This window comes from Stegastes partitus, unplaced genomic scaffold (assembly GCF_000690725.1).
Source record: "Stegastes partitus isolate 25-593 unplaced genomic scaffold, Stegastes_partitus-1.0.2 Scaffold950, whole genome shotgun sequence".
Taxonomy (NCBI): Eukaryota; Metazoa; Chordata; class Actinopteri; family Pomacentridae; genus Stegastes; species Stegastes partitus.
In genome coordinates this window covers 135,461-159,486 of record NW_007578681.1, presented here as the reverse complement: position 1 = coordinate 159,486, position 24,026 = coordinate 135,461, and the positions used below count along the sequence as shown (strand labels likewise).

The 24,026-nt window shown below is 40.4% G+C and overlaps 2 protein-coding genes and 2 long non-coding RNA genes across 6 annotated transcripts in view; 2 read left to right on the top strand and 2 right to left on the bottom strand.

Moving 5' to 3' along the window:
* Positions 1 to 2,727: 2,727 nt before the first annotated feature.
* Positions 2,728 to 15,783, top strand: stard3 (StAR related lipid transfer domain containing 3). 3 transcript variants are annotated; one of them, XM_008294241.1, is made up of 15 exons: positions 2,728 to 2,784; positions 4,810 to 5,048; positions 5,161 to 5,238; positions 6,582 to 6,659; positions 6,769 to 6,822; positions 7,148 to 7,265; positions 7,348 to 7,449; positions 9,126 to 9,181; positions 9,273 to 9,365; positions 10,757 to 10,819; positions 12,236 to 12,331; positions 12,416 to 12,495; positions 12,637 to 12,741; positions 12,882 to 12,975; positions 14,043 to 15,783. In XM_008294241.1, exons 2-15 carry the CDS (start codon positions 4,836 to 4,838, stop codon positions 14,181 to 14,183), a joined length of 1,371 nt encoding a protein of 456 aa, XP_008292463.1. In that variant the 5' UTR covers positions 2,728 to 2,784; positions 4,810 to 4,835; the 3' UTR covers positions 14,184 to 15,783. The 3 variants fall into 3 exon arrangements, with proteins under 3 accessions (XP_008292463.1, XP_008292461.1, XP_008292462.1); XM_008294239.1 differs by having other exon boundaries at positions 7,145 to 7,265; XM_008294240.1 differs by lacking the exon at positions 2,728 to 2,784 and adding an exon at positions 2,818 to 2,954 and having other exon boundaries at positions 7,145 to 7,265.
* LOC103366498 (uncharacterized) overlaps positions 9,256 to 24,026 on the bottom strand; it is a 24,735-nt gene continuing 9,964 nt past the window's right edge. Inside the window, exons 3-4 of the long non-coding RNA XR_520668.1 lie at positions 18,855 to 19,273; positions 9,256 to 9,343 (exon numbers count right to left, since the gene is read on the bottom strand). This is a non-coding gene — a long non-coding RNA (uncharacterized LOC103366498). The remainder of the gene's footprint in view (positions 9,344 to 18,854; positions 19,274 to 24,026) is intronic.
* Positions 19,300 to 23,675, top strand: LOC103366495 (melanoregulin). Its single transcript, XM_008294242.1, has 5 exons — positions 19,300 to 19,415; positions 19,526 to 19,688; positions 20,913 to 21,003; positions 21,077 to 21,240; positions 22,435 to 23,675. Exons 1-5 carry the CDS (start codon positions 19,321 to 19,323, stop codon positions 22,624 to 22,626), a joined length of 705 nt encoding a protein of 234 aa, XP_008292464.1. The 5' UTR covers positions 19,300 to 19,320; the 3' UTR covers positions 22,627 to 23,675.
* Positions 21,153 to 24,026, bottom strand: part of LOC103366496 (uncharacterized) — a 3,902-nt gene continuing 1,028 nt past the window's right edge. Inside the window, exon 2 of the long non-coding RNA XR_520667.1 lies at positions 21,153 to 21,237. This is a non-coding gene — a long non-coding RNA (uncharacterized LOC103366496). The remainder of the gene's footprint in view (positions 21,238 to 24,026) is intronic.

The window sequence follows — 24,026 nt, the reverse complement described above, 5'->3', positions numbered from 1 at the left end:
AAATCTGCATGTGTAGATGATGTTCAATCTTTGAAGAGTTTGTGTCTTTTCAGGTTTTCAGGTCAAAATAAGTTCAACTGAAATTAAATTCAGGTGATGCAGGTTGTAAAAACTCAAGGAAACCATCTGAGGTGACTTGAGAGACAAAAAACTGAGTTTTAAACATCTTTCAGGTGAATTTTTCACAGTTCATTGCTTCTATGAAGCATCACAGACTAAAATGTTTGAGTCTTTACTGCTCTTCATGTTGGATCACCTGTATAATATATCGGTGTTTCCTTCTGAGGGACATTTTCCTGTATCTGTCCCCTACCTTTTCTAAAACCTTCCACAGTTTCTTGGTGTTGTTTTTTCTTCTTCTTCATCCAAGAAAATGGTCATTCTTTTGTAAACATCCAAAATGTAGATGTTTCTGTCAGATGAAGGTTTTGGGTTTGCTGTCTTCTCAAACAGAACACAGATTAGAAATGAATAAGTCTGAAGTCTGTATTCAACCAAAAACCTTAATTCCACTTTGACATCATTATGGGACAGTGTCACACCTTCTTGAGTCTCATGTTTCAGTGCATTTGATATTGCATAACATGCAGACAAACAGATTGACTGGTTGCTTTAGTTATGTATCGATCTGTTATGTGTGCATTTCATCTGAATGTTGTTTTGTGTGTGTCATTTAGGACTGTAACTGACTATTATTGATTAATGTATTTGTTGTTTTGTCTCTAAAATGTCAAAAAATAGACATTTTAGAGACAAGGTTTAACTCCATCCATCCATCCATCCATCCATCCATCCATCCATTATCTATACAGCGCTTAATCCTCACTAGGGTCATGGGGGGCTGGAGTCTATCCCAGCTGACTTAGTGACTGACAACCAAGCACACTCACATTCACGCCTACGGACAATTTAGAATCATTAATTAACGTCAACATGTTTTTGGACTGTATGGAAGGAAGCCAGAGAACCCGGAGAGAACCCACGCTGCACGAGGAGAGCATGCAAACTCCACGCAGAAAGATCCCAGCGTGACCTTCTTGGTGCGAGGCCACGGTGTTAACCACTGACCCACTTTGCAGAACAATAAACTAATGAAAATAAATGAAACAAACATAAAGAAAATATGAATGTCCAGGCCAAATATACAAACATATAAAGCAACCAAACCCTCCAATTCTAATTCATAAAGAGCAAACTAATAAATAGCCCTTACGATTTCTGACTCCTCACTGCTTGGATTTGTTGCTTCCAGCTATTTGCAGGAGTTTTTCATCTGAGTTTATTGATTACCTGAAGCATCAAGCAGCAGGAGGATCCATATGAGCGTCTCTAAAAAGAGAGAGGGGCATGCAGTTGGAGTAACGTATTTATTCACAAGATATCCAAGTCCATCCAAACATTTTTTTTAAAGGTGGGCCAGACCAGTTATTTCAAGTTGTCCTAAAATAAAAAATAATAACAGTCTTTATTGACTTAAAGTGAATCATCCATTCAGTTAAACCTGAAATCCTCCCCTTTCTGCAGTAATAACAGTGGAAACATCAGGGACTTACATCTGAACAATAAGATCAATGCCATGTGCAACATTACTTTTCTCAACAGTGCGTGCAATATCAGTGTCAGTATCATGTGCAATCTTTCATTTTCAGATGCAACATTTCATTTTCAGATGCAGTATTCAATTTATTGCACAACTTTTCTTTTTCAGGTGCAGTATTTCAGTACCATGCTCAATAGTTAATTATAATGTGCAATATTTCAGTTTCATGTGCAGCATATACGTTTTATGTGCAATATTTAATTTCCAGGTGCAATATTTATCTTATCAAGTTCAACATTCAAATTCATGGGCATAGTTTCAATTTCATGTGTAATGTTTTAATTTGATTTGCAAAATTTCAATGTCATGTGCAAATTAGATTTTCTTGTCTTAAGGCTGATTTTAATGTGCAGTATTTTTTTTTTTATTTCAAGTGCAATAATTATGTGTGAAATTAGGTTTTCATGTGCACTGTTCAGTTTCCAGGTGCAATATTTCAACTTTGTGTTTAATAATATTGTGCAATGTTTCATTTTCACATGTAATATCTCAACAGCACAAATTTAAACTCCAACATTCCTGTATCATGTTCTAATGTTTCAATATTACATTCAATATGTAATTATGTTGTGTGACATTTCATTTATATATACAATATTTTAATTTCTTGTCCAACTTTTTCATTATGTGCAATATTATTTTACCACATCACAATTATTGCCAGTGTTACTTCTTACTTTTCTATTCCAGTCTCAGGATAGCCTACTAATTTTATTTTTAGGTATGCATGGTACTTATATCTTACTACTTTTCTGCTAGGCATTGCATTTATGTTATGCAATTCTTTTCTGAGCAATATCTGGCACAAGAATTCCCTCTGAGGTTAATAAATATCTATCTGCTCTGAACCATGAACAGAGATTGTGTAACATTTAAAGAGGTTGCACTGTCACAATAAACTCTATTGGGCTGCGTACAAACTGATCTAAGTAACATTTTCCCGTAAATGCGGGTGTTTCTGTAACTTCGTGTACAAACTGATAAAGCTGTACACTCTCCGCCTTCGTTGCCTACATTTATCACTGCCTCCTGCTGATTTAGAGGCGGATTTATCTTCAAAACACGCCTCCATCGTAGCCGTGATTGTCGGCGCGCAGCAGCGAACCATCTTGGTGCGACTCTTCATCTTTGAGCGGTCAGCCCGGAAGACTGTCCAGGCAGTCGATGATGTTGCGGTAAAACAAGTGAGTTAAACGCTTTCGATTTCCGTTTTATTCTACAATTAACGTCGTATTTCGGTTACATGTCCTCTCTTCTGGCTTGGCACTACTTGCTGTCGATATCTGCATGCGGTAAAATGTGTGTTTTTCACATTTATTCACGGTGTTAGCAAGTAAGACTAACTTGTTTGAAGGTAAGTTAGCCGGTTTAAGCTAACATACCTTAATAGCTAACAGCAGTAGCTACTAATGAGCTAATTAATACCCGATGTGAGCTTGTTTACAACATTTGTGTGAGTCTAAACAGCGATTCTTGGCATTGTTTTCTGCCTGTTTTGCTCCTTTTTAGCACTAGCTGACAGAGTTAGCATGCTAGCACACACATAACTCAAGCAGCGTTGTTTGTTTTTTAGCAGAAGTACGTGTGAAAGGAGTCATGGGGTCCACAACTAATCAGGGTTTGTGAAGATTTAAGTCAGGTAGATAGTGAGAATAAGTGTCTTGTCTGCATCTGGAGATAATTGAAACTCGCTCAGCACTGAGTGATTGTGATTCACAGGGACAACAATGGTCCAATGGTCTGACCTGCTGATTAAAAAGCAGCCTGTCTGCCCAGTAGAAACAGTCATCCAACCAAAATCTGATCTCACAGTGCAAGCATCTTTCAATAAATGATTCACTGCTTAAGCATATTCAGGAGGCACATTGTGTGGCCTCATGAGTCTGTAAATCAGAGTCGTGCATTAAGTTAAATCCCTGAAAAATAGTCCTTGTTGGAAACATAACATGGACCAAAAAAACGTGTTTTGTTATGTAAAAAGGCAACAAGCTAACAATGCTACTCTGTAAAACCTTGTCATAAGCTGTTTATCCAAACCGCAGTGAGGTTAGGAAAGTCATGGGACTGCAAGAGTGATAGTTCTCTGCTGTTTTTTGTTTGTTTGTTTGTTTGTTTTTAAAATCTATTTTCAGATTTGCGGTGACAAGGTGCAGAGCACTGTCAGCTTTAATTTAAGTGCTTTAAAAATAAGTAGTACACATGCTTCATTTACCAAATCTGTCTGATAAAGAGAAGTTCCCCAAAAGCTTTGTAATCTGAATTATCTAAGTTGCTACATCTGCTCTTGAGCGATGCTGTTTTGTTATATCCTGTTATCTGGGCAAGACACCTCCCTACATGTCCTGTCTTATTCACGTCGCCCATAATCCTTATCGTACTAGGTCTAGTGAATACATCAAGCTCATCATCCCCATTACTGCTGCTGTTTTTGGCCATAATTCCTTTTGCTTTGCAGCAGCTAACGACTGCAACACCTTACACAACACTCTCAAACTGTGACTGTTGCTCCTGCTGATCACGCCGGACTTCACTTACATATTTCTATATAGACACACACACTTTCTTACACCTCATGCACATCTTTTCTCACTCACATGCATCTTACTTGTTTCCTTTTGTTCTGTGTTATGTTTATGTGTCTATCTGTGTCTGTAATTTACATGAGTATTTGTTCCTGTCATGTTTGCAAATGAGAACTGGTTCTCAAACATTTCTACCTGGTCAGAGAAAGGTCAGAATTATCATGAAAATAATATCATGGTTATCGTATCTGAGGAATTTCCACTTCAGGCTTCCCAGTTGGCTCTAAGTCGCCTGTGGTACATTTCAGCTTTTAACACTCCAAACCCAAAGCTTTTCTGGGCATGTTTTGTTCCTGTCGCAATTAATTTCACTTATGGTCTGCTAATTTTTTATTGCAATGTATAGTCCTGCAGTTTTATGTAAACTGCAGAATTTTTTTCTGTTTGTTTTCTCTTAATCCGGAAAATGCAAACAGTTTGGTTATTTTGTCCACTAAACACAGGATACATTCAAGCACTGTTTGCTTCTGGATCTGATAAGTGGTGTCATTTTGTAGATTTATTTTAAGACAACATGCTCTTCAAACTGGGGCTTGGAGTTCAGAGGGTTAATGTGCTCGTACGTCCTCTGTTGTGCACGAGGACACAAACTTTAACACACAGCCAACGTTATCCTCCTGGTTGCAGGTGGAGTTTGCTGTCCATCAGCAGGAATGCCAGGTGGAGAGTACGGGGAGCTCGGGGGCAGCATCCCTGCCATCGCCTCTCTCAATGCTTCCTACTCCACATCGCTGTCCCTCCCTTCTCCGTACCTGTTGGTACCACCTGCAGAGCGCAAAGCCATCTCCGACGTCCGCCGCACCTTCTGCCTCTTCGTCACGTTCGACCTCCTCTTCATCTCCCTTCTCTGGATCATCGAGCTGAATGTGAGTGTTCGTTTAGGATGCGTCAAAAGATGTGGTTGATTGTTTTTTTTTATTATTATTTTATGCAACAGCAGCAATGATTAAGACTCATTTTTACTCCGTTGTCCTGCAGATCTCCAGCTCAATCTGGGACAGCTTAGAAAATGAGGTCGTCCATTATAACTTCAGGTCTTCCTTCTTTGACATCTTTGTAAGTGGGTCAATCCAACCTTATGCATGTTTTATCTGAATGTAATTTTGAATAGGGGTCAACAAGTACCAATTGTTACTACTATCAAGAACCAAAATTTTATACTGATTTGCATTTACAGTAAAAATGAAAACCCCAAACTTAATTGAAATGCCTTTGTTTGAATATATTTTACATGTTGAATTAAAAAGAGATATTTTCAACATTTATTTTTACATCCTGCAGTATTGATTGGATATTACTCATGATCCCAGTCAGATAGTGCCACAGAGACCACAGGGTGATGACTACACATAGAGAAGAGTGGCTACATCAAAGCCAAAGTAGCACAAAAGGGCTCGTAACCGGAAAAATGATGAATATCGACCCCAATAATCGACCAAACCTAAATCGACCTACCACTAATGTTAAACAACTGTTTTAAAACTGGTATGTATTTGCATGTTTCCAGGTGCTTGCAATAGGAGAACTCTGGAAAGTTTTGGATATAATATTGTAAAGTCCACTTTTAAGTATGTGAAGTGTTGACTAGTGCGATAATCAAACAAAGAAAATCATGGTCGACTGAAATCGTACCTATTATTGCAGTAATCATGTGGTTGTGGGAAAAAAATGTGCTCATTATGCCTTATGTCTGTAACTATACCTGCTTGCCTTATTAGCCTAAATGAATTATAAATGCGTATTAAAAGCTTGTATTTGCAGCACGTTAAACCATTTTAACCTGGTTATTTTATACTGAAATGACCATTATGCAACCGTCTTTATTTATAGAATTTCCAAAAATAAAACCATATCAACTAGTGGTTCCAGCAGAAGAAGTATTGAGGAATATATCACAGGACTATAAGGTAGCTGCTAGTTGAGCTGTGATATGCGAATAGCTGTTTGCCGACTTCTTTAATAACTCTGACTAAATGTTTGGTTAAATAAGTTAGATCTAGCAGTCCGAGTTATTTTTGGGCAAGTTTAAAGATGTGGAAATGCAGCAGTGTTCACAGGTCGTCCACCAAAAGTTAAAGGATTAATACTGGAAGATAGTCGATGTAGTGTTTTTCTCCTTGTGAAAGTCCGGCCAATGAGAATTTGGTCAGATGACAGCATGTGCCAACTAACCAGTCAGCTTAGACACTGCGATGTAAATATCGTTGTTTGGAAAAGAATTTCTTTTTTTTTTTTTTTCACCTGTACTGTTTTATGGTCCGTATTGTGTTGATCCAAATGAGCTTGACGACGGGTCACACATCTGCATTTATTGACACAAGACGAGAAGCTGTTTGCTGAGTCAACACCCTAAACGCCTGGGGTCATTTTCTTTTTCTGCTTCTTCCTGCTCTTCTCAGCTCCTCGCCTTGTTTCGTTTCCTGTGTCTGCAAGTGGGTTACGCCGCCTTTCGGTTGAAGCACTGGTGGGTCATTGCGGTGAGTCAGCTCTGTTACAGTAGAACACACTGTGATGAAATACAGCAAAAAAATCCCATAGTTTGATTTGAGGATGTGATTTCTAACCCAGATTTTCTTTCCTCTGCAGGTTACCACACTGGTGACCAGCGTCTTCCTTGTTGTTAAGGTCATCGTATCTAATGTGAGCTTCCTAATTCTGCTGCCCGTACACTTTTGCACTCGCATGTGGTGGAGGCAAATCAGTTGCAACCACTTCAGCTTTTGCACTTCTGCATTTATGCCGATTATCTGCTGTGCGGGACTGATAAGAGTTTGATTTTACTGCTTTGTGAAGGACAAACAAATGCTCCTCTTTCCACATTTTGACCTGAGCTACTTTTATGTAGGTCAGTAAACATTTGGCATTCAACAATAAGGAAGTAAACCAACCCAACATGCTGCTGTTGTGAAAGTTTTTATAGCAAAAGTAGTCCTTTTATAATAACATGACTTCTGTCTCTCAGCAGCTCCTGTCCCAGAATGCCTTCGGCTATGTTTTACCCATCACCTCGTTTGTGGTGGCGTGGTTGGAAACCTGGTTCCTCGACTTCAAGGTTCTCACCCAGGAGGCCGATGACGAAAGAGGTGACATAAAGACGCCTGACGGGTTCGAACACGACAAATAATCTCAGTTCCGATGATAACCGCTCGTCTCTTTTGGCTTCAGCCTACTTGGCGGCGGTGAACGCAGCCTGCGAACGAGCCCCGATGATCTACCCTCGCGCCGTTTCAGACGGACAGTTCTACTCTCCACCTGAATCTGTCGCAGGTGATTGTCTCTCATGAATCCTTCTTCCAACAGCCTCAAGTACAGTCTGTGTCTGTACTTCAAGTAGTTTCTGGGTGTTTCTTGCCCTTGTCACATTTTTTACTCACTGTGGGTCCATTTATTTTATTGCAGTGCGCCTCAGTGGAAATAGTCAACCATGACTAAAAGTAGAGAATCAAAAGTGTCATTTGTGCAGAATGACACAATTAGAATGACATAAAGCATAAGAAAGAAAAAATAAAGCTGAATTACTTTATTTATTTTACCAAAAATAAGGACTAATTTAAGTAAAACTTGGACACCAACATTGTTTTGTCGAAACACTGTGACTTCAGGCTTGATTTATTTTCCTGATGGAGAGGCCCATCACAGATGAGCAGTTCAAAGACAATCGGAAAGTTGACAATCCGACAGTTCTTTATGTTTTTACAGTTTCCAGCTTTGTTAAATGGAGTCATGTTTGCTGTTTTTCTAAAGATATCATGCCTTTTAAACTTGACGATCCATTTTGAGGTTCACAGGGTTAAAAAAACAAAAAACAAAAAACAAAACAACTAAAAACTTTGATTATTTGCATTTACTGAAATTAAACTCAATAAAAAATTTCAGTTATATCGCCTAATCCCTCAGTCAGTGCTGTCAAATGACTTCCAAAATGGATGATGGCTTCACAGTTGTGCTGAGTAGCTGAAGTTTTTATGCTTTTTGTGTGATTTTGATCAAATATCCTGATTTTTAAGCTTAAATTGAAGTTTCCTGACAGAACGGCACTTCAGAGATGAGTAGCTCAGGAGTTACCATAAAACTGAAAATCACACGAACTGGCTTTGATAAAAGGCGCCGTTTTGGCTATGTTCTTTTAAAGATAGGGTGCCTTTGAAAGCCTTTTAAATTGCAGGAGATAACATGCAGTCGGCAGATTTTATAGTGATGTGTGTCTTCTGTAATCTCTTTGCTTCATATGTCATGTCAGATCTTCTTTTATCCACTTCTACCACCAACTGCAAGAACACAACTGCTGCCAGTAGCTAAACTACATTAATATACAATTTACAAGGCCTGCATCTGTGGTGGGAATCTGTCTACAATTAACACAACTCAGCAGTGTCCTATTTTCTTCAAGCATTTGCAAAAAATCCCCCCCAAAAAACTCTCCTTTATATCTGTAAACTAAAGCTCCACACTCCTCCCCTGCATAGTCAGGAACAAACTTGTTATTTCTTATCTTTGCCACAGCTTCAAAAACAGTTTTGGGTCACTCTGATCCCAAAAGGAGCCCAAGATGTTTCCCATGAAAGCTGAGAGGAATGTGCAGATGTGGAGACAGTTTGTTTTCTTACTAGAAGCTGAGTAAAGATTGTATTCATCAGTACACATCACATTATGTAATGTGGGTGACGTTACAGTTTAGATGATCTAATCCCATGTACTGTTTTGGAGAAGGCATTAAACAACACTAGCATAAGAAAACAACGTTTCCTGTTTGTACCAAGGCTCTCTCAATCACTGTTAATGTAAATACATATCTGAATTACAGAATGGTGTCACTTTAGGTCAGAAATGTTGCATGTCTCATGTCTGAAAAGGGCTTTAGTGCGTCCATTCTTTTCAGTATGTTTGTAAGTTTCTCGTTTGTGACACAAATTAAGTTTTGTCCCTGAACTTTGTGTGTGCAGGCTCTGAGGAGGATCTGGATGAGGAGGGTCTCGGTCGCAGAGCCGTCACTGCTCAGGTAGCTGCATCAGGACTCTCCATGTTCAGCTCTGCTCGCTGCTCTGCCAGGTGTTTCTCTTCACTGTTTCCTCCTCTGGCTCTTGTTCCAGGAGAAGGAGTACGTCAGACAGGGCCGCGAGGCGATGTCAGTGGTCGAACAGATCCTCACCCAGGAGGAAAACTGGAAATTTGAGAAGAACAACGTAAGGACACTGCACTTTTTTAACCTTTACAAGCTGCCACTTGGAAATGGCATCAGGAGTTTCAGCGCTATGCTTGATGACACACTGCTGTCTCTCCTTTTAAGTGTATTTTAGATATTAAGCCATGGATGATGGAGAACTTTCTGCAGCTCAGTCAGGACAAAAAAAAAAGTCTTGCTCCGTGATAGTTTAACTCAGAGAAAGCAACTTAATAAGAAACTGAAACACTGGCATTAAAACCGTGTAAACAAGTGAAAAATTGAAGAGTCATCTGGGACTCCGACCTTACTTTTAATTCTCACATTATAAAAATAGATACGACAGCATTTTATTATTTGCGGTACTTTGCCAGCGTGCGACCCGTTCTCTCTCAGAGGCACTACAGTGTGCTTTTGCTACTTGCAGAAATAAATCTCCACTTCCACTTCTTCAAAACTCAGCAGCACAAGTGTTGAGTAAGACAGGAAGAAGAGCAACACGTTGAACCGATTTTAAAGTCTCAGCACCGGCTGCTTGTCGGTTTTAGAACTGATTTTGAAACAGGTTTTCTGGTGGTTGACAAAAACCCAGAGTGAGGCAGCTTTCTGTTACTAAGGCGCTCATCTCACATCGTGTTTATTGTTTTTATTGCCTTTTTATTGCTAGTTCTCTCTTCTCCCCCTGTGGATGGGCTGCAGGGTTAAAGACATTCTAGCTGGCATGACTAAGAGTCCATTTTGCTCCATCTTAAAGCTGCAGTTTTTGGTTTTAGGTCACATGTGTCTAATATTGGACAGACTTTAGTTTAGACAGTATAGCAGCATTATTTTTTTGTATTATAGATGCGTTTCTGGGATTTCAAGTGAAGTTCAAAGCATGTATCTTTCTAGTAGTTCATGCCACCAACATTTTTGCTACCTGCTACATAAAATTTTGGTTTGATAACAATTTAATGAATCTGTTTCAGCATTGAATCAGTAAGTTAGGCTGATAAAACCTGGTTTATTATGTCATGTTTGTGTTGATACCGACTGATACGAATAAATTCCACCAGTTTCTCCACCAGAGAGCACCGACAGGCTAGTTTTTTACTGCAAAAATGTGAATTTTACTATATATCCGGGTCATTACTTTGCTATGTATTTGATTAAATGTTTGCACGTAGAAGCAGATATTTATTAAGATATTCTCTAATAAGTTTGTCAGCAACTCGGACGCCGATCCAAGCGAAACCCGGCTCTTGCCGTGCAACATTTTTCTCTGCAGGGATGGTTTCAGTTCATTTATAGGTCAGCGTTTGTTCCTAATCAGAAATCTTAAGAATGAAGACAAATGCAAATCAAAGAAGTCCTTTAGTATCAACATCTAGTGACAAAAGTCTCATGATACCGGCTGTTTTTGTCTCATGACAGGACATGGGAGACTCTGTCCACACTCTGGAGATTCCCTACCATGGAAAGACCTTCATTCTCAAGGTACTGAAGTCCTCTGAGTATTCAGTGTCTCAACAAAACATATCATGTTCCAGAAGTGTTTCAAAGGTGTCATGTTTAGACTCATAAGACGACGTTTTGTCACATTGTTTGAAACGGTTATGTAATATCAGATTTTAGCGCGTTGACACGGTTTTATTTTCTCGGCATATTCGGCCTCCCTGGACAGATACGGTCCTGTTCTCTATTATTATACGTGTCACAGTAAATCAGGCTGTGTGTCACTCAGGTATTAAGACTCCGCTCTAACTGAATTACACCAAGTACGCTTGCAACTGCATGTATTTGATCAATCTCTCGAGGGAACAGTGGTGTAACAGTGTGCGTTAAATGCGACCAGAAACCACTGAGACTTTCTAAGGATGTCACAGTAGCTTCATAGAGGCCTAAATCACGTTAGAAAGGATCCTTTTAGAGCAACTCAGAGAAAGTGAGTTATTCACTTACTGAAGGCTGTAAAAGGAGCTCTGTTTTCTGAATGATTATCACCGTATCCTGTGGATTTGTTGCTGTAAATGATAAACCGGGTCGATCAAAACCAACACAGCAGCCGCAAATTAACTTTTTGTTGCTGAAACACTTCTGCTGTGTTTATAAGTGGTTGAAGAGTTTGACCTACGGACTTATTTAGGTGATTGCACAATCTGTTTTGGTCCTATTTTTCCACTTACTGCAGATATTTACCTGCGTTTTCACAATACTCTGTATATCAGCTGCAGAAAGATGTTTCACCATGCTTAATGTATCTTCCAACAACTTCCGTTTTATTTTCCACTTGTTAAGCTTTAATTTTGTTGCTTTTCTTGATGCAATTGTGTGTCACGTATGGTATGTTCAAGTACTGCTGGAAAGATGAATATCTGCCAATTCTTTCTGTGGATTCTGATAAATGGTGTAGCTCTTTATTTGATTCTGTAATAACTGAACTACAGCTTTTCGTCTGCTCTCTTTCTATGTGGATTTATGATCATAGTCAGGGTGATGTAGTAAAATGTGTTGTAAATGTCTGCATGCAAACTCCTAAACTATGATTATCTGCGCAAACATTGGTCCACCATTCCAGTAAGTCTTTAAACAATAGAGTTCTTGTTAAGACGCGGAAGTAAACTCTGTTTAGCATGATGGGGGTTTCCAGCAGGATCATAAGCGGAGAGTACTGGTGTTGAAATAGCCATCAAACGTTTGAGTTTCACGGTGGAGACCTCTGAACAGCAGAGAAAACACAGCTGTGGTTATCATAGTATCAGCTCTGATAGATATGACAGGAAATGGGTCATGGTGTTATGCATCAGGCACATATTTGGAATTTCTTTTGTGCACTTTGCAGGACATACCAGACTTTCCAGTATTGCTTAAAGCCTTGTTTTTTTGTTGGGTTTTTTTTGGTTTTGTTTCCAGGCTCTAATGCAGTGTCCTGCTGAGCTTGTGTATCAGGAAGTGATTCTGCAGCCAGAGAAGATGGTTCAGTGGAACAAAACAGTCTCTGTTTGCCAGGTGACGAGTCTTTGTGTCCTTTTTGACGTGTTTCTCTGTTAAATCGTGCTCCGCTAAAGCCTAACACTGGGTTTTCTGCCTCAGATCCTTCAGAGGGTTGACGACAACACACTGGTGTCATATGATGTGTCGTCTGGCGCAGCAGGCGGAGTTGTGTCCGCGAGGTACATCAGCAACTGGATTCAATACGTGGCTTTTCCTTACAGTTCATCTTTCCTTCTGGTCTTGTCTTTATCTTTTCTTTCTAAGGACATCAGGTCTGAAACAAGGTAAATTGACTGCAGGATTGATTTCTCCTCCTTTAGGGACTTTGTTAATGTTCGGCGAGTGGAGCGCAAACGAGACTGTTACCTGTCTGCTGGCATGGCAACCGACCATGACGCCAAACCCCCGAGCGGCCGCTACGTCAGGTCAGGCCATGCCTCCAGCCGGACCTCTTGCCACTGATCCAGTAAATTAGAGCATCATATCGATCTGAGGAAGGCCAGTTGTGTTAGTTTAACTTTCCATCTTCTCTTTTTTTTTTTTTACCCTTTATTGCTGCTCTCAGGGGAGAAAACGGACCAGGAGGATTTGTGGTCCTCAAGTCCAGCAGCAACCCGTCCGTCTGCACCTTCATCTGGGTCCTCAACACAGACTTGAAGGTGAGAAAAATACACGCTGCAGTTACTTTAACATTTTATGATGTTCAACATAAGTTGATCATTTCCTTTTTTAGGATTACTAAATATTAAATAATCTGCATTTAGGGAAAGGATTGTCGCAGCTGCAAATAGTGATAGAATGCATAAAATCTGAATGGGAATAAAGCAAATAAAATCCAATGTAATTACAGATTACATATATGAGGTGTGTTAAAAAAGTTAGCAGGGAATCTGTGTTTATAAAAAGCAGAAAGTGTACCTGGTTGAAAGTTACCGCTGTCTCCATCGAAGTAATCGCTTTTTGTGCCAATGCTCTGAGGACGTTACAGTGGAACCTGTTGACTTTGGCAGGTTGTCTGTGAGTGATGAATTAATAATCGACTGATTATTGGCTTGCTGACTATCAGGGCCAATATTCAGCATTTGTCCAATTGTCGGGATTGATAGTTTTATTACCAGATTATTTATAAAATAAATTAAGCTACTTTGCCACTGATGCAGACAGCTTTCTTTTTCTCTCTCTGTAGTCGCTCTGTCGTCTTAAGTAAAGTCCCGCCCTCAACCCTATCTGATTGGTTGCATGTCATGAGTAACAGCGAATCAGCATTGAAAGCTAGTGTCTACAGACAGGGACAGTTGAGCACACTTGCAGTGTAGCAGCTTTGGTAAATTAGTGGATGGAAGATGAGCTAGCAGATGTTGCCAGAGTTGTCAGTGCAGATGGAGCCTGTTTTGCTAAGGGTGCTAGGCTAATGCTGTCATTAAGAAGCTAATGATATCCAGAGTACTGTAACACCTTTCTAAAGTAAAATGAACAATCTGCTCTACCTGAAAAAACACGTCTCTCTCTATAGCATGCACCACCTGCGATAACGGAACAAGAAGCAGAGCCGTCGCTACAAATCAGGACGTTAGCTGCTTTTACAGTGACTAACGCTGACTGATCAAAGTTACTGCTTGAACCTTTTTGATCAGAACAGAATGACACAAGAATTCAGCTTTCTGCATGAAGTGAAACACAATACGAGCAGGAAACAATCAACACTCGCATGTTTCTGTCTCATCAGGGCCGCCTGCCTCGCTACCTCATCCACCAGAGTCTGGCCGCCACCATGTTTGAGTTCATGTCGCATTTACGCCAGCGCATCGCTGACCTACGGCCCTCTCTGCGCTCACACCACCACCACCACCACCACCACCACATTTAAAGCAGGAGAGATTTTCAACACTGCTGGTTGGGAAGTGTCACGACGATTTCTTTTGTTGTTTTTTTCAAATATTTTTTGGAACCCTATAAATGGGGCCTGTGACACTTCCTCAGCTGAGGGGATGTGCGAGTGTAACCGAAAAGACTGAACTCCTGAGAGTGGGAGCTGCGAGACATTCGCCACATTTCAGCCAAGACGAGATCAGGAGGAATCATCAGAGACTTTGTTCCTTGTCGTGGAACTACAGCTTTTTAAAGCATCACATGCATATTTCTGTGTGGACCTGTAGCCGTCTTGCGGTGTCTCTCGCCGTGCAGTGAGAACCTTACCGAAACAAGAAGACTTGGATGAAATTGGAGGCGCTTCTCACTTCAGGCATCTCTCTTGACTTGTTACAAAAATACTGTTTGCACGACTGAAGCAGCTGTTTCTCTCAGCCTTATCTCTCTGCCGCTGATTTCGCTGCTTTTTTCTTTTGAGTTTTCACTGCATCTCGACTCTCCGGTGCACCCGCCCTGCCTGCACATCCACAGCCATAGTTTTATTTGAATGGGTAAAAGCTATTTCCACACTGTTTACTCTCCTCGACTACACTGTGATCAATGGGGGAGGCGCTCTGCTGTCTGGTCACCACTAGAGGGAGACACCACTGATCCATACTGTGACTAGCTGTTCCACAGTGCAAAAAAAAGTCAACCATTTAGTCAAGTATTACTGTTTGTTTTGGTTTGTTTTGCACTTTGGGATCAGACAAGAGGTCAAACCAGGAGTGAGATCAGGAGACAAATTAGACAGATGATTAGATTCATAAATTAGTATGCTGTACACTTCAACAGCTCTCTCTTGTGCCAATAACCTCAAGTGGCCTTGTGGTAAAATAGCTGAGCTCATTTTTTTTGTCACCAGAAGTTATTACTGTGCTGATGTAATTACAATTAACTTCAACAGAGGACTCTATTCAGGCCCCACTGAATGAGGTTTCATTTCTTACGTTATGGAGCATTTCATAGCTTTTAATCTTGCCTCCAGGCTGAGTTTTGTATCAGACTCTGCATATCGGTGCAATGTACGTCAGAAAATCATGGTTCATAAGAGCGGTTCAGAACGGAGCTTTGGTTCAAATTACTGTGGACAGTCGGTCTTCCTTGTGCGTTTCAGTATTGAGGCACAAAAGAACTTGTTTCATACTTTAAAGAACCATATTGAAGGGCGTCGCTGTGACATCCACACGGCCTTGAGAGTTTTACCGAAGTTCTTCAAAACACCCAGATTAACAGAACGTCTACAGGATCGATTTTAGCTACTCACTGTACAGAAGGAATGTCGAACGAAATATCAACAATTTGGTGCCTTTATCGCATTAACGTGTCTGCCTTTTGCTTTATTACATGCTGTTATATCTCTGCTTAATACCGTCAAACAAAGACGGACTACACGAAGAAGAAGCCTGCTTAGAGTTCTTGAGTTACTGTTTTCTTTAGTAGTTTTTGAATGTCTGTATATCATTCTTCACACGTTAATTTATAGCCATTCACCACTGACCAACAGTTTTTACTGAGTCTTAACCAGTGTCTTATGTCTAATAAAACATTTGAAGTCATGACAGTGTCACAGATATATTTTTATTATTTTCAATCTCACAGGAATATTGCTTAATGTCAAATGATTTACATTTGCATAATCTCTCAGTTGTTCTTACTTAACTGAGCAGTAGGTGTTTGCTGTTATCTAAAAATAACAGTATAGATTCACTGTATTAGAAGATACAGGCCCCTCAGTAGGAGCTCAACAGAAGTCGTTACTTGTCCAGGTCGTAGCTTTCACTTTCTTCTTCTTGTGTGATTTTATGCTTTGGATGGTTCTCATGCTGGAACATTCCTCCTCTTTAACCCTAGCACACTAACGTCGGGTGACTTTCCCCCGCACGATTTTTGTCATGTGATTTTCATTGTGTTGCTGCTGTCTGAGTTGCATGGGTCCTTGTTTAGCTTCAAGCTGCTCAGTGATGTCATTAATGGTGTGTTTGTTTCCCACCTCCCATCTATGGTTTATTCAAGAGGCATGCGTTTGGGTGATTTTCACCTGTCGTTAGTGACAGAGGGTAACGTATTTTATGGGTGGCATTTACCCAATGTTAGTGTTTGTGTGTTGAAATCAGGCACTCTTTGCACTTTTCAAGGGAAACAACATTCAGGCCGGCAACATCCTCTGGCCCATTCATCCACAGCTGTCATCCTGTCACAGGCTTAGTTACTCTGGCATGCTAACAAGTGAGTAACATGTAGCTATTGTTAATTTACATCTGCAATCATTAGCTACGCAGATTTCTTTTTTTCTACTACAGCTAAGCTTTTAGCTACCTAGCTCCAAGTGAAGTTGTAGCACTCAGAGAGAGGAAAAAAAAAAAGAAATGTCCAGAAAATCGGTGAAATACCTGACTGAGAAGGAAATAGGTTAAAATTGGTAACACCATCACTAACGTCGGGTATATTGTACCTGATATAATACTCTGGATAAAATATAGTTTTCATCAATTTATGTAAAAGTACAACACTGTATGGCAAACTGTAGGACCGGGACATGTGAGCCTTGTCTAGTGAAGGCACAGTTTGGTTCTGGTATGGAGTCTTTCTAAGGAAATTCATATAGTCAAAAAATGCCATTTTTTGTCAATCTCTGCCACAGTTGTCAGTGATGCAGGAAGACGGTGCCTTCACTAGACAAGGCTCACATGTCCCAGGAATGGCTGGAACAAAGAACAAGTTCCCAGCTCCATTATTTTTTTTGTTTGGAAATTTCTCGTGAAGGATTTCCTGATTTTTCAATAATTTTGCCGCCTTTTTATTGGGTCCCCCATGGTACCTTTTTTAAAAAAAATTTATGTGATATTGTATATTGGGAGATTAAAGAAGAGTACTAAAATTTGGCATACAGTGTTGTTCTTTTACATAAATTGATGATTTATCCGGAATATTATATCGGGTAAAATATACCCGGCGTTAGTGATGGTGTTACTAATTTTAGCGTTAGTGTTCTAGGGTTAAGCATCTCATCAGCTAGTTTTTTTTTTTTTTTATCCACAGACATTCATCTTGTATCTATAAATGTCATCTCACCAACAACTTTTACACTCATGCAGCCCCATATCATGATACTGCCACCTCCGTGCTTCACCATCAGGACTATGCGTTCACTGTGGTAGTCCTGGTCAGGTTCACACCAAACACGCTGGACTCCATCTGAGCCCAACAAGTGTATCTTCATCTGACCAAAGAATGTGTACCCAATATTCATCAGGCTTCTTCTCATGCTCTTTAGCAAATTTTCATCTTGCATATTTACACCAAACGGGGCAGGTTTTCCTTCAACACCATCCATAGATATTGACATTATAGACTGTCCTCCATGCCATCTGAGCTTCACAGAAACTCTGATTTCCATTGATAACCCCTTTGCCAAGTCTGAAGCAGCCGCTGTCTGTTTTTCACAGCTAGATTGTAAAAGTAGTTCTCTGTCTGTCTGTGGAGCCATTTTAGGAGACCGACCACTGCAGCTCTGATTGGTGGTACTACGGCTCCTTCTATGCCTCCTGATTACTGCTGCAACTGTGTTTCTACTGATTTTTAGTTGATTTTCTGGATTCTTTTCCAGTTCCTAGGGCAGTTCTTGTCCGTGTGAAGCCATGAAGAAGAAATAGAAGCTTTGTCGTTATACAAAAAATGCAACGAAATTTCATTTGGTATCATCTTTGTAGCAGCTAATATGGTCACAGTCTAAGAAAAAAAAACAGCTAAAAGGTGATGTAAATAATAAAATAGCAATAAGATAAATACTCAGACACAACCCATAGGTCCAAGAAAGTTCTGCTGTTTACAATTCATTATAGAACCATGTTTATGCATTTGTAATCGGAAGGTGTGCTCGACTTTGTTTCAGTGATCCCAGGTTTTCTAATCAGTGATCACAGGTGTATTTACATTTGTTGCTTTGAGTTTGTACTTTGGGGCCTCAAGTTTCAATATAGTTTTTGTAAAGTTTGTTTTTTGGTTGTTCATGTGTGGAAATACTCTTTAGTTCAGCTTAGAAATAACGTGCTGAGAGATGAGCAGTCTGTCGTCACTTAGCATTTCTCTGATCCTGCGCAGTCGTGTCCTCGCTGCCTTTTTTGTTTTAAATAGTTCTTTTCTCCTCCTCTGACTCGGCCACCCTAAACGACTCCTAATTAAGAACCCAGTAGTTTTTATACCCGTATATTTCCCGCATTGAATCATGGGAGTGTTTATGTGACGAACAATAACACCCCGTGACTCCAGCCTTTGTCACATGCATGACGGCCATACTGCTGCAACAAATAAAGCTACAACTGAACTCTCTAGAGTTAAGATTAGCGGCTGGAGGCTAAGTCCACGTCATCCCATAGCTTCGCAATCTTCACAGTGCTTCAGCAAAGTTTTCTCTCAAACTCGAATTCTTCAAAAAGAAATATTCACTTAGATGCAGATTCACCATTAAGCAACCACAATAACCGCACAATGAAACTGAGTAATCCTTAAATCAATACAGCCATGGTAGATTGGATACAGAGTGTGCGGGTAGACTTGCTGTTTCAGAGGGGATGTGCTGTCCTCGGGGCAAAACACAATACTTAAAACAAGGGACGGAGCAGCTCACATGATTGTGCTGTGACTGTCTTCTGAGGCGATGGGCGTGTGAATGTGAGGTTTTAATCGATGAGAAAGCGTCGGGCTCACTGCTCTCATTGTCCTCCACGTAAGGCTGATGAGAAGCTCCAGTTCTTGGGCTCGCGTCTGCCTGAGCTTCTCTACCCGGACGGGCCCTGGAGGACGAACCTCTGCTGGACGTGGAGCCGCGACGAGATCCTGGAAGATGGGAAGCTGAAGGTTAGGTAGAGCTTAGGGATCTTTTATTAGGGAACTTTTATTTGACTTGTTGCTCTTATAAGCTGTGAATCAGGTTTTATTTCTCAAAAAACGAGCTTGTGAGGGCGTCCACAGAGGTCATTCTGCAAGCAAATTCATCGCTGGAACCCCATTGTTGAAGAAGAAGAAGAACCTGAACACACCTCCCCTCTGGATTATCTAACGTTGTGAACACCAGCTGACTCTGTTCTTAATAAATGGGTTCAGGCTTTAGGAAGTTCTGCCTGCAGTTCTGCTGCTGCTGCTGCGTCGGTGACGAAGATGATGAGGATGAGAAGCAGCCATTAGTACCGTAAGATGAAACCACATAGCTGTTTGGCTTTTAGTGCATGAGAGAGAATATAACCTTAGCAGGTTGTTGTCTTGTCTTGTGTAACTTTTGTTTGTTGTCCGTCCACGCAGTCAGGACCCGCTGGAGTATTTTAACCGTGAGGTCCAGAAGCGTCGAGATGAGGAGACCAACCTGTGGAGCGAGCCAGGAGACCCCAGCCACTCGGAGAGGGAGGACGACCGGACGCTCTACCAGCTGCTGCAGGCCAGGAACAAGACCCGCATGGGATCCTCGGTATGAGAGGGAGGCTCAGGCTCAGGATTTGGATAACGTTGAAGGCAGAAACCGGTTACAGCGGTGCCAAGTGACACCAACTGATCCAAAGTGATGAAATGTTATTACAGACAGGGTGCAGTGTTATATAAGTACGAAAGATAGTCATCATTGGTCAGATTGTTCAGTTAGAACACAGTGGACCAGAAGTCTTAGGAATGAATAGAATATTGATTTGAACCGTCTCAACCCCCAAAACCTTTCTTTAAAACCAAAATGACACCATTTATGAGAGTGACAAACTGTAAAAACTGAAATATTCATCTGCTTTTCAACTTTCTGAAGCTCCTTGTACAAATCATGTGTGACGTGCTGCTCAAATTAACCAACTCAAAGCTCAAAATGGTGATAATTCATCACTTTATTCAATATATCTAATTTAATAATTTGCCAAAAATAAAGCGTTAATGCTAGCCAAATTCTGTAAAATAAAAAAAATTCTACATGTTTTGGTGCAACTGGGAAGCCATTCATGACTCGGCTGTGACCAACAGTCACGTGACAACAAATCGAGGGATTTTATTGGTTGAGCTGCAGGCAGTGTTTCCAGAAAGCAAAGAGGAGAGAGATGGAGAGGAAAATAAAACGTATAGATAAATGCAGCATGGCTCACAAACAGCATAGAGAGGAGGAAGTTGTTGGAAGATACATTCAGCACGGTGAAAGAGCTGATGAGCAGAGTGGTATGAAAAACAGCATATATGTAAAGTAAATATATAAGCAGTAAAATATCTGTCTTTTTGTCACTTTGACTAAACAGTTTGAGGGTTTTTTTTTAGATTTTTCTGCAAAAAAAATGAAGGAATTCTGCTGTTTTTGGTGCAGCTGTGAAGCTTTTTGTGACACATTAATGTCACATGACAGAGAAGTTTAGAGACTTAAGTAAGTTTGTCAAATAGTTATAGTATTTGCCCCTTCACCTTTTCTTTTCTTTTTTAAATCCAGTATTGAAAAAAAAACAGTAGAAACTTGGAAAATAAAATAATAATAACAATAATAATGATGATTATTGATTCCAGTTTTTTTAATATTTGTAATGCAAATAAATGCAACTCAGTTTTATTCCTTCTTTTTAATGATTTATGGCATTACTACACAGAATGTATTCTCTCTCCTTCTTCATGGTTGTTCTGTTTCCATACATGTGGTTCAGAGGACTAATGCTGCTCTCCTTTTCTAACTCAGGGCTACCGTCGTCTGAGCGTCGACATCGAGGCCATGAGAGACACAAGACGAGAAGTTCGAGACAAATGGAAGACCATCCTGGAGAACTTAGGTGAGGCTGGACGGATGAGGAACCTGACCGCTTGTAGAGTTCCAGCACTGAGCTCGTTGGCTTTCTCTTCCAGGTTTCATGGCCGAGGCAGACTCCCTGCTCAACGTGTCCGCCGGCGCCTCACATGACCGGATGCGTAACGCCCCGGCGGCACGTTCGCTGCTGCACACGCTGCACACCGAGACGTCCATCTTCAGCAGCAGAGAGCCGCCGCCGGAGAGATATCTGTTCATCCTGGTGAGGAGGCCGGAGGAGGAGGGACAGTCGGGGTCAAATGCAGCAGCCCTGAACTTTGAACCAAACCCTAAAATAAACAGTTCATGCTGTGGCCAGCAGTTGTAAACAGACGCCCCCTGAAGCAGATTTTACAGGCTTAAAGTTGCAAGTGACAAATTTGGCCAGTACAAACTGTATCATGACAGATGACCACAGCTGGTTCACTCCACTTCCAAACGCTGCGTTCACTCGCCTGAGTTCTGCCTCCACAATGATATTATCCCTGAACTCAGGATGAATCATCAGCAGGTTGAGGGACTTTTATAGTCCAGTGGTTCCAAACTGGGTGTCTTAAAATAAATCTCAGGGATTGGAGGATTCGGTGAAATAGGAAAAAATTTACAGCAAAGAAAATCTGCTGCACGGATTGTGAGTGTAATGTAAAAAAAAAAAAAGTTTAACCATAATTTATTTTGGAACAAGTGATTTGAACCACAGATGACAGATAATATCTCGTAAATTCTCACAAAAATACATTAATTTACATGTTAAACAGACCAAATGTTGTCCAGAAATCTGTTTTCAAAAAGAAATAGTAGTTTGTTCTTTTAAATTACACAGTTAAATAAATGAAAATAAAAATATGTATATGTATTTATTTCAGAAAAAAAAAACACCATTCTGCAGATATTTATTTGAAGAAAAAAGTATATTAAAAAACAAAAATTAAAAGTATGGATTTACTCACTATAACTACATCATGTCAGCACTAGAAATCTGTATTTTATTTTTATTTTATTTTTGTTTATTTGTAATGTGTGACCTCAAAATGACAGCGTTTTGCATTATTTTACAGATATTTGCTGGTATTTTAATTTTTTTTTTTTAAACAGTTTTTGAACAAAACAGAACTCTAACACCCTTGCTCCTAGTTTTTATATATATATTTTTAATTATTTTTATTTTTTTTACTGAATTTCCTTTACAGTGCCATCCCTTTTCCACCTGCATACCTCCACCTCTCCGTTCAGGCTTGCTGTACTTCATCATTTCCATTCTTTCTGCATCTACCAACTAAACTTAAAATATGAAATCCAAAATATATATATATTTTCCTTCAAAGAGTTGTTTTCATTCTCCTGCTTTGCTCGTTATAGACTGACAGAAAGTGTTTTTCCTTCCACGTCCTGACTCTCTCCTCCCTCCTCTCCACAGGATCGCCTCCTGTACCTCGACATCGCCGAGGACTTCTTGGCCAAGGCGAGGCGCTTCTACCCTCCGTGCGACGATTCTGACGAGGACACGCTGGGCCTGGGCGTCAACCTGCCGCTGCTGCTGGCCCGAGTGGAGGCCATGAACGGGGGAGGCGACGAGAGCGAGAGAGACGACGGGAACATGACTGACTGATTGTGAACATCTTGCGGTGATGCTGGGCTCCAGGCAGGGGGCAGCAGTCGCTTTGCTGTCTCCTCAAAGAATCTGCTGCTGCTGCTCCAAGTTCCTCTTTTTCTCCCTCCAGCTTCAGTCCTTCCTGTTTTTTTCCTCTGGTTTAAAAATCCTTTATCAGGCTTCCAGATTTACAGATGTGTTTGTGTTCCTCAGACCTTGAGCCTGTTCATTGTTCGTCTGCTGCAGACCTTCAGGGTTCAGATGTTCTTTCTGAGCGGGGCCTCTTGATATTTTTGTCCTGTGATTATCAGCACTCAGTCTGTTCGATCACACGACCTGTAGCAGCGCCGAATAAATAACTAAGTGTTTGTGTCATTTTAAAGTCTGCATCTGGCTTCAAATTATTCAGGGGGAACAAAGAAAAAAAGCACGTTGAACCTTTAAACCGGTCGGAGTTGACCTTCAGGCGAGCAGAGATTTGGAAATGTGTTGTGCATGTATGTGGAAGTTGTTGTCTTGTGGTGTAAGGTTGAAATAAAGTCCCAGCCCCGAGCGCTTTGTCACATGTTGCTTTCAGTGGAGCTGAAGTTTCCAGTGATGCTAAAATTACACAAAGAATAAAAGAATCTGCATGAGTTTTAGCAAAACCGCTGCACGATTTCCAGAACTTGCTGAGCAGAAACCTTGGCCCAGGAGCAGCTCTCTCTTTTATAATATAAAGATGTCCTCCAGGGCCGCTCTGGTTCCTGCACGTGGCCCGTCGGATGCGTTCGTGTGGCTCCGATCCACTGATCCTGATCTTGTGCGGGCTGTCCGGCGTCTCGCCGTCCCACTGGGAGCAGACTGGGTTGCAACATGGCTGGTGATGATGATGGTGTTGTTGGTGATCAGCTGTTCGTTGTTGTTGTTGTCGTGGTTATGTAAGAGGGACACTCTGCTCAGAGCACATGTCAGGACAGCCTGATGGTGAAGCACAAATAGCTGCAAACACTCGACTCCGTTGTGCAGATATGAAACTGAACTTTTCTTTCGTGTTAATAAAACATTTGGTGGCAGACTGACCTGAACACTTTTCTCTGCTTTTTTTGCTAGAAGTGCTTAAACACAGTATGAAAAAAATCATGTTTAATGTGTGTTCTTTAAACAAATTACTGTTATTTTACAGATTTTCCCTGTTTTGTTAAATTACAGATAAAAAACTGGTAAAATCACAGAAAAATGCATTAATTTACAGTCAAACACAATCAAATATCAGCATTTTACAAATGTTGCTCTATATCACAACATTTCACTACACAGTTAAACTATTTTAACTTTATTTAAAGCAACAAAAATAATTATTTATCAAATTATTATAGTTTTATGACAATATAAGTAACAGTTTTTACAGTTTTGAACATTTGACTGTAAAATTACAC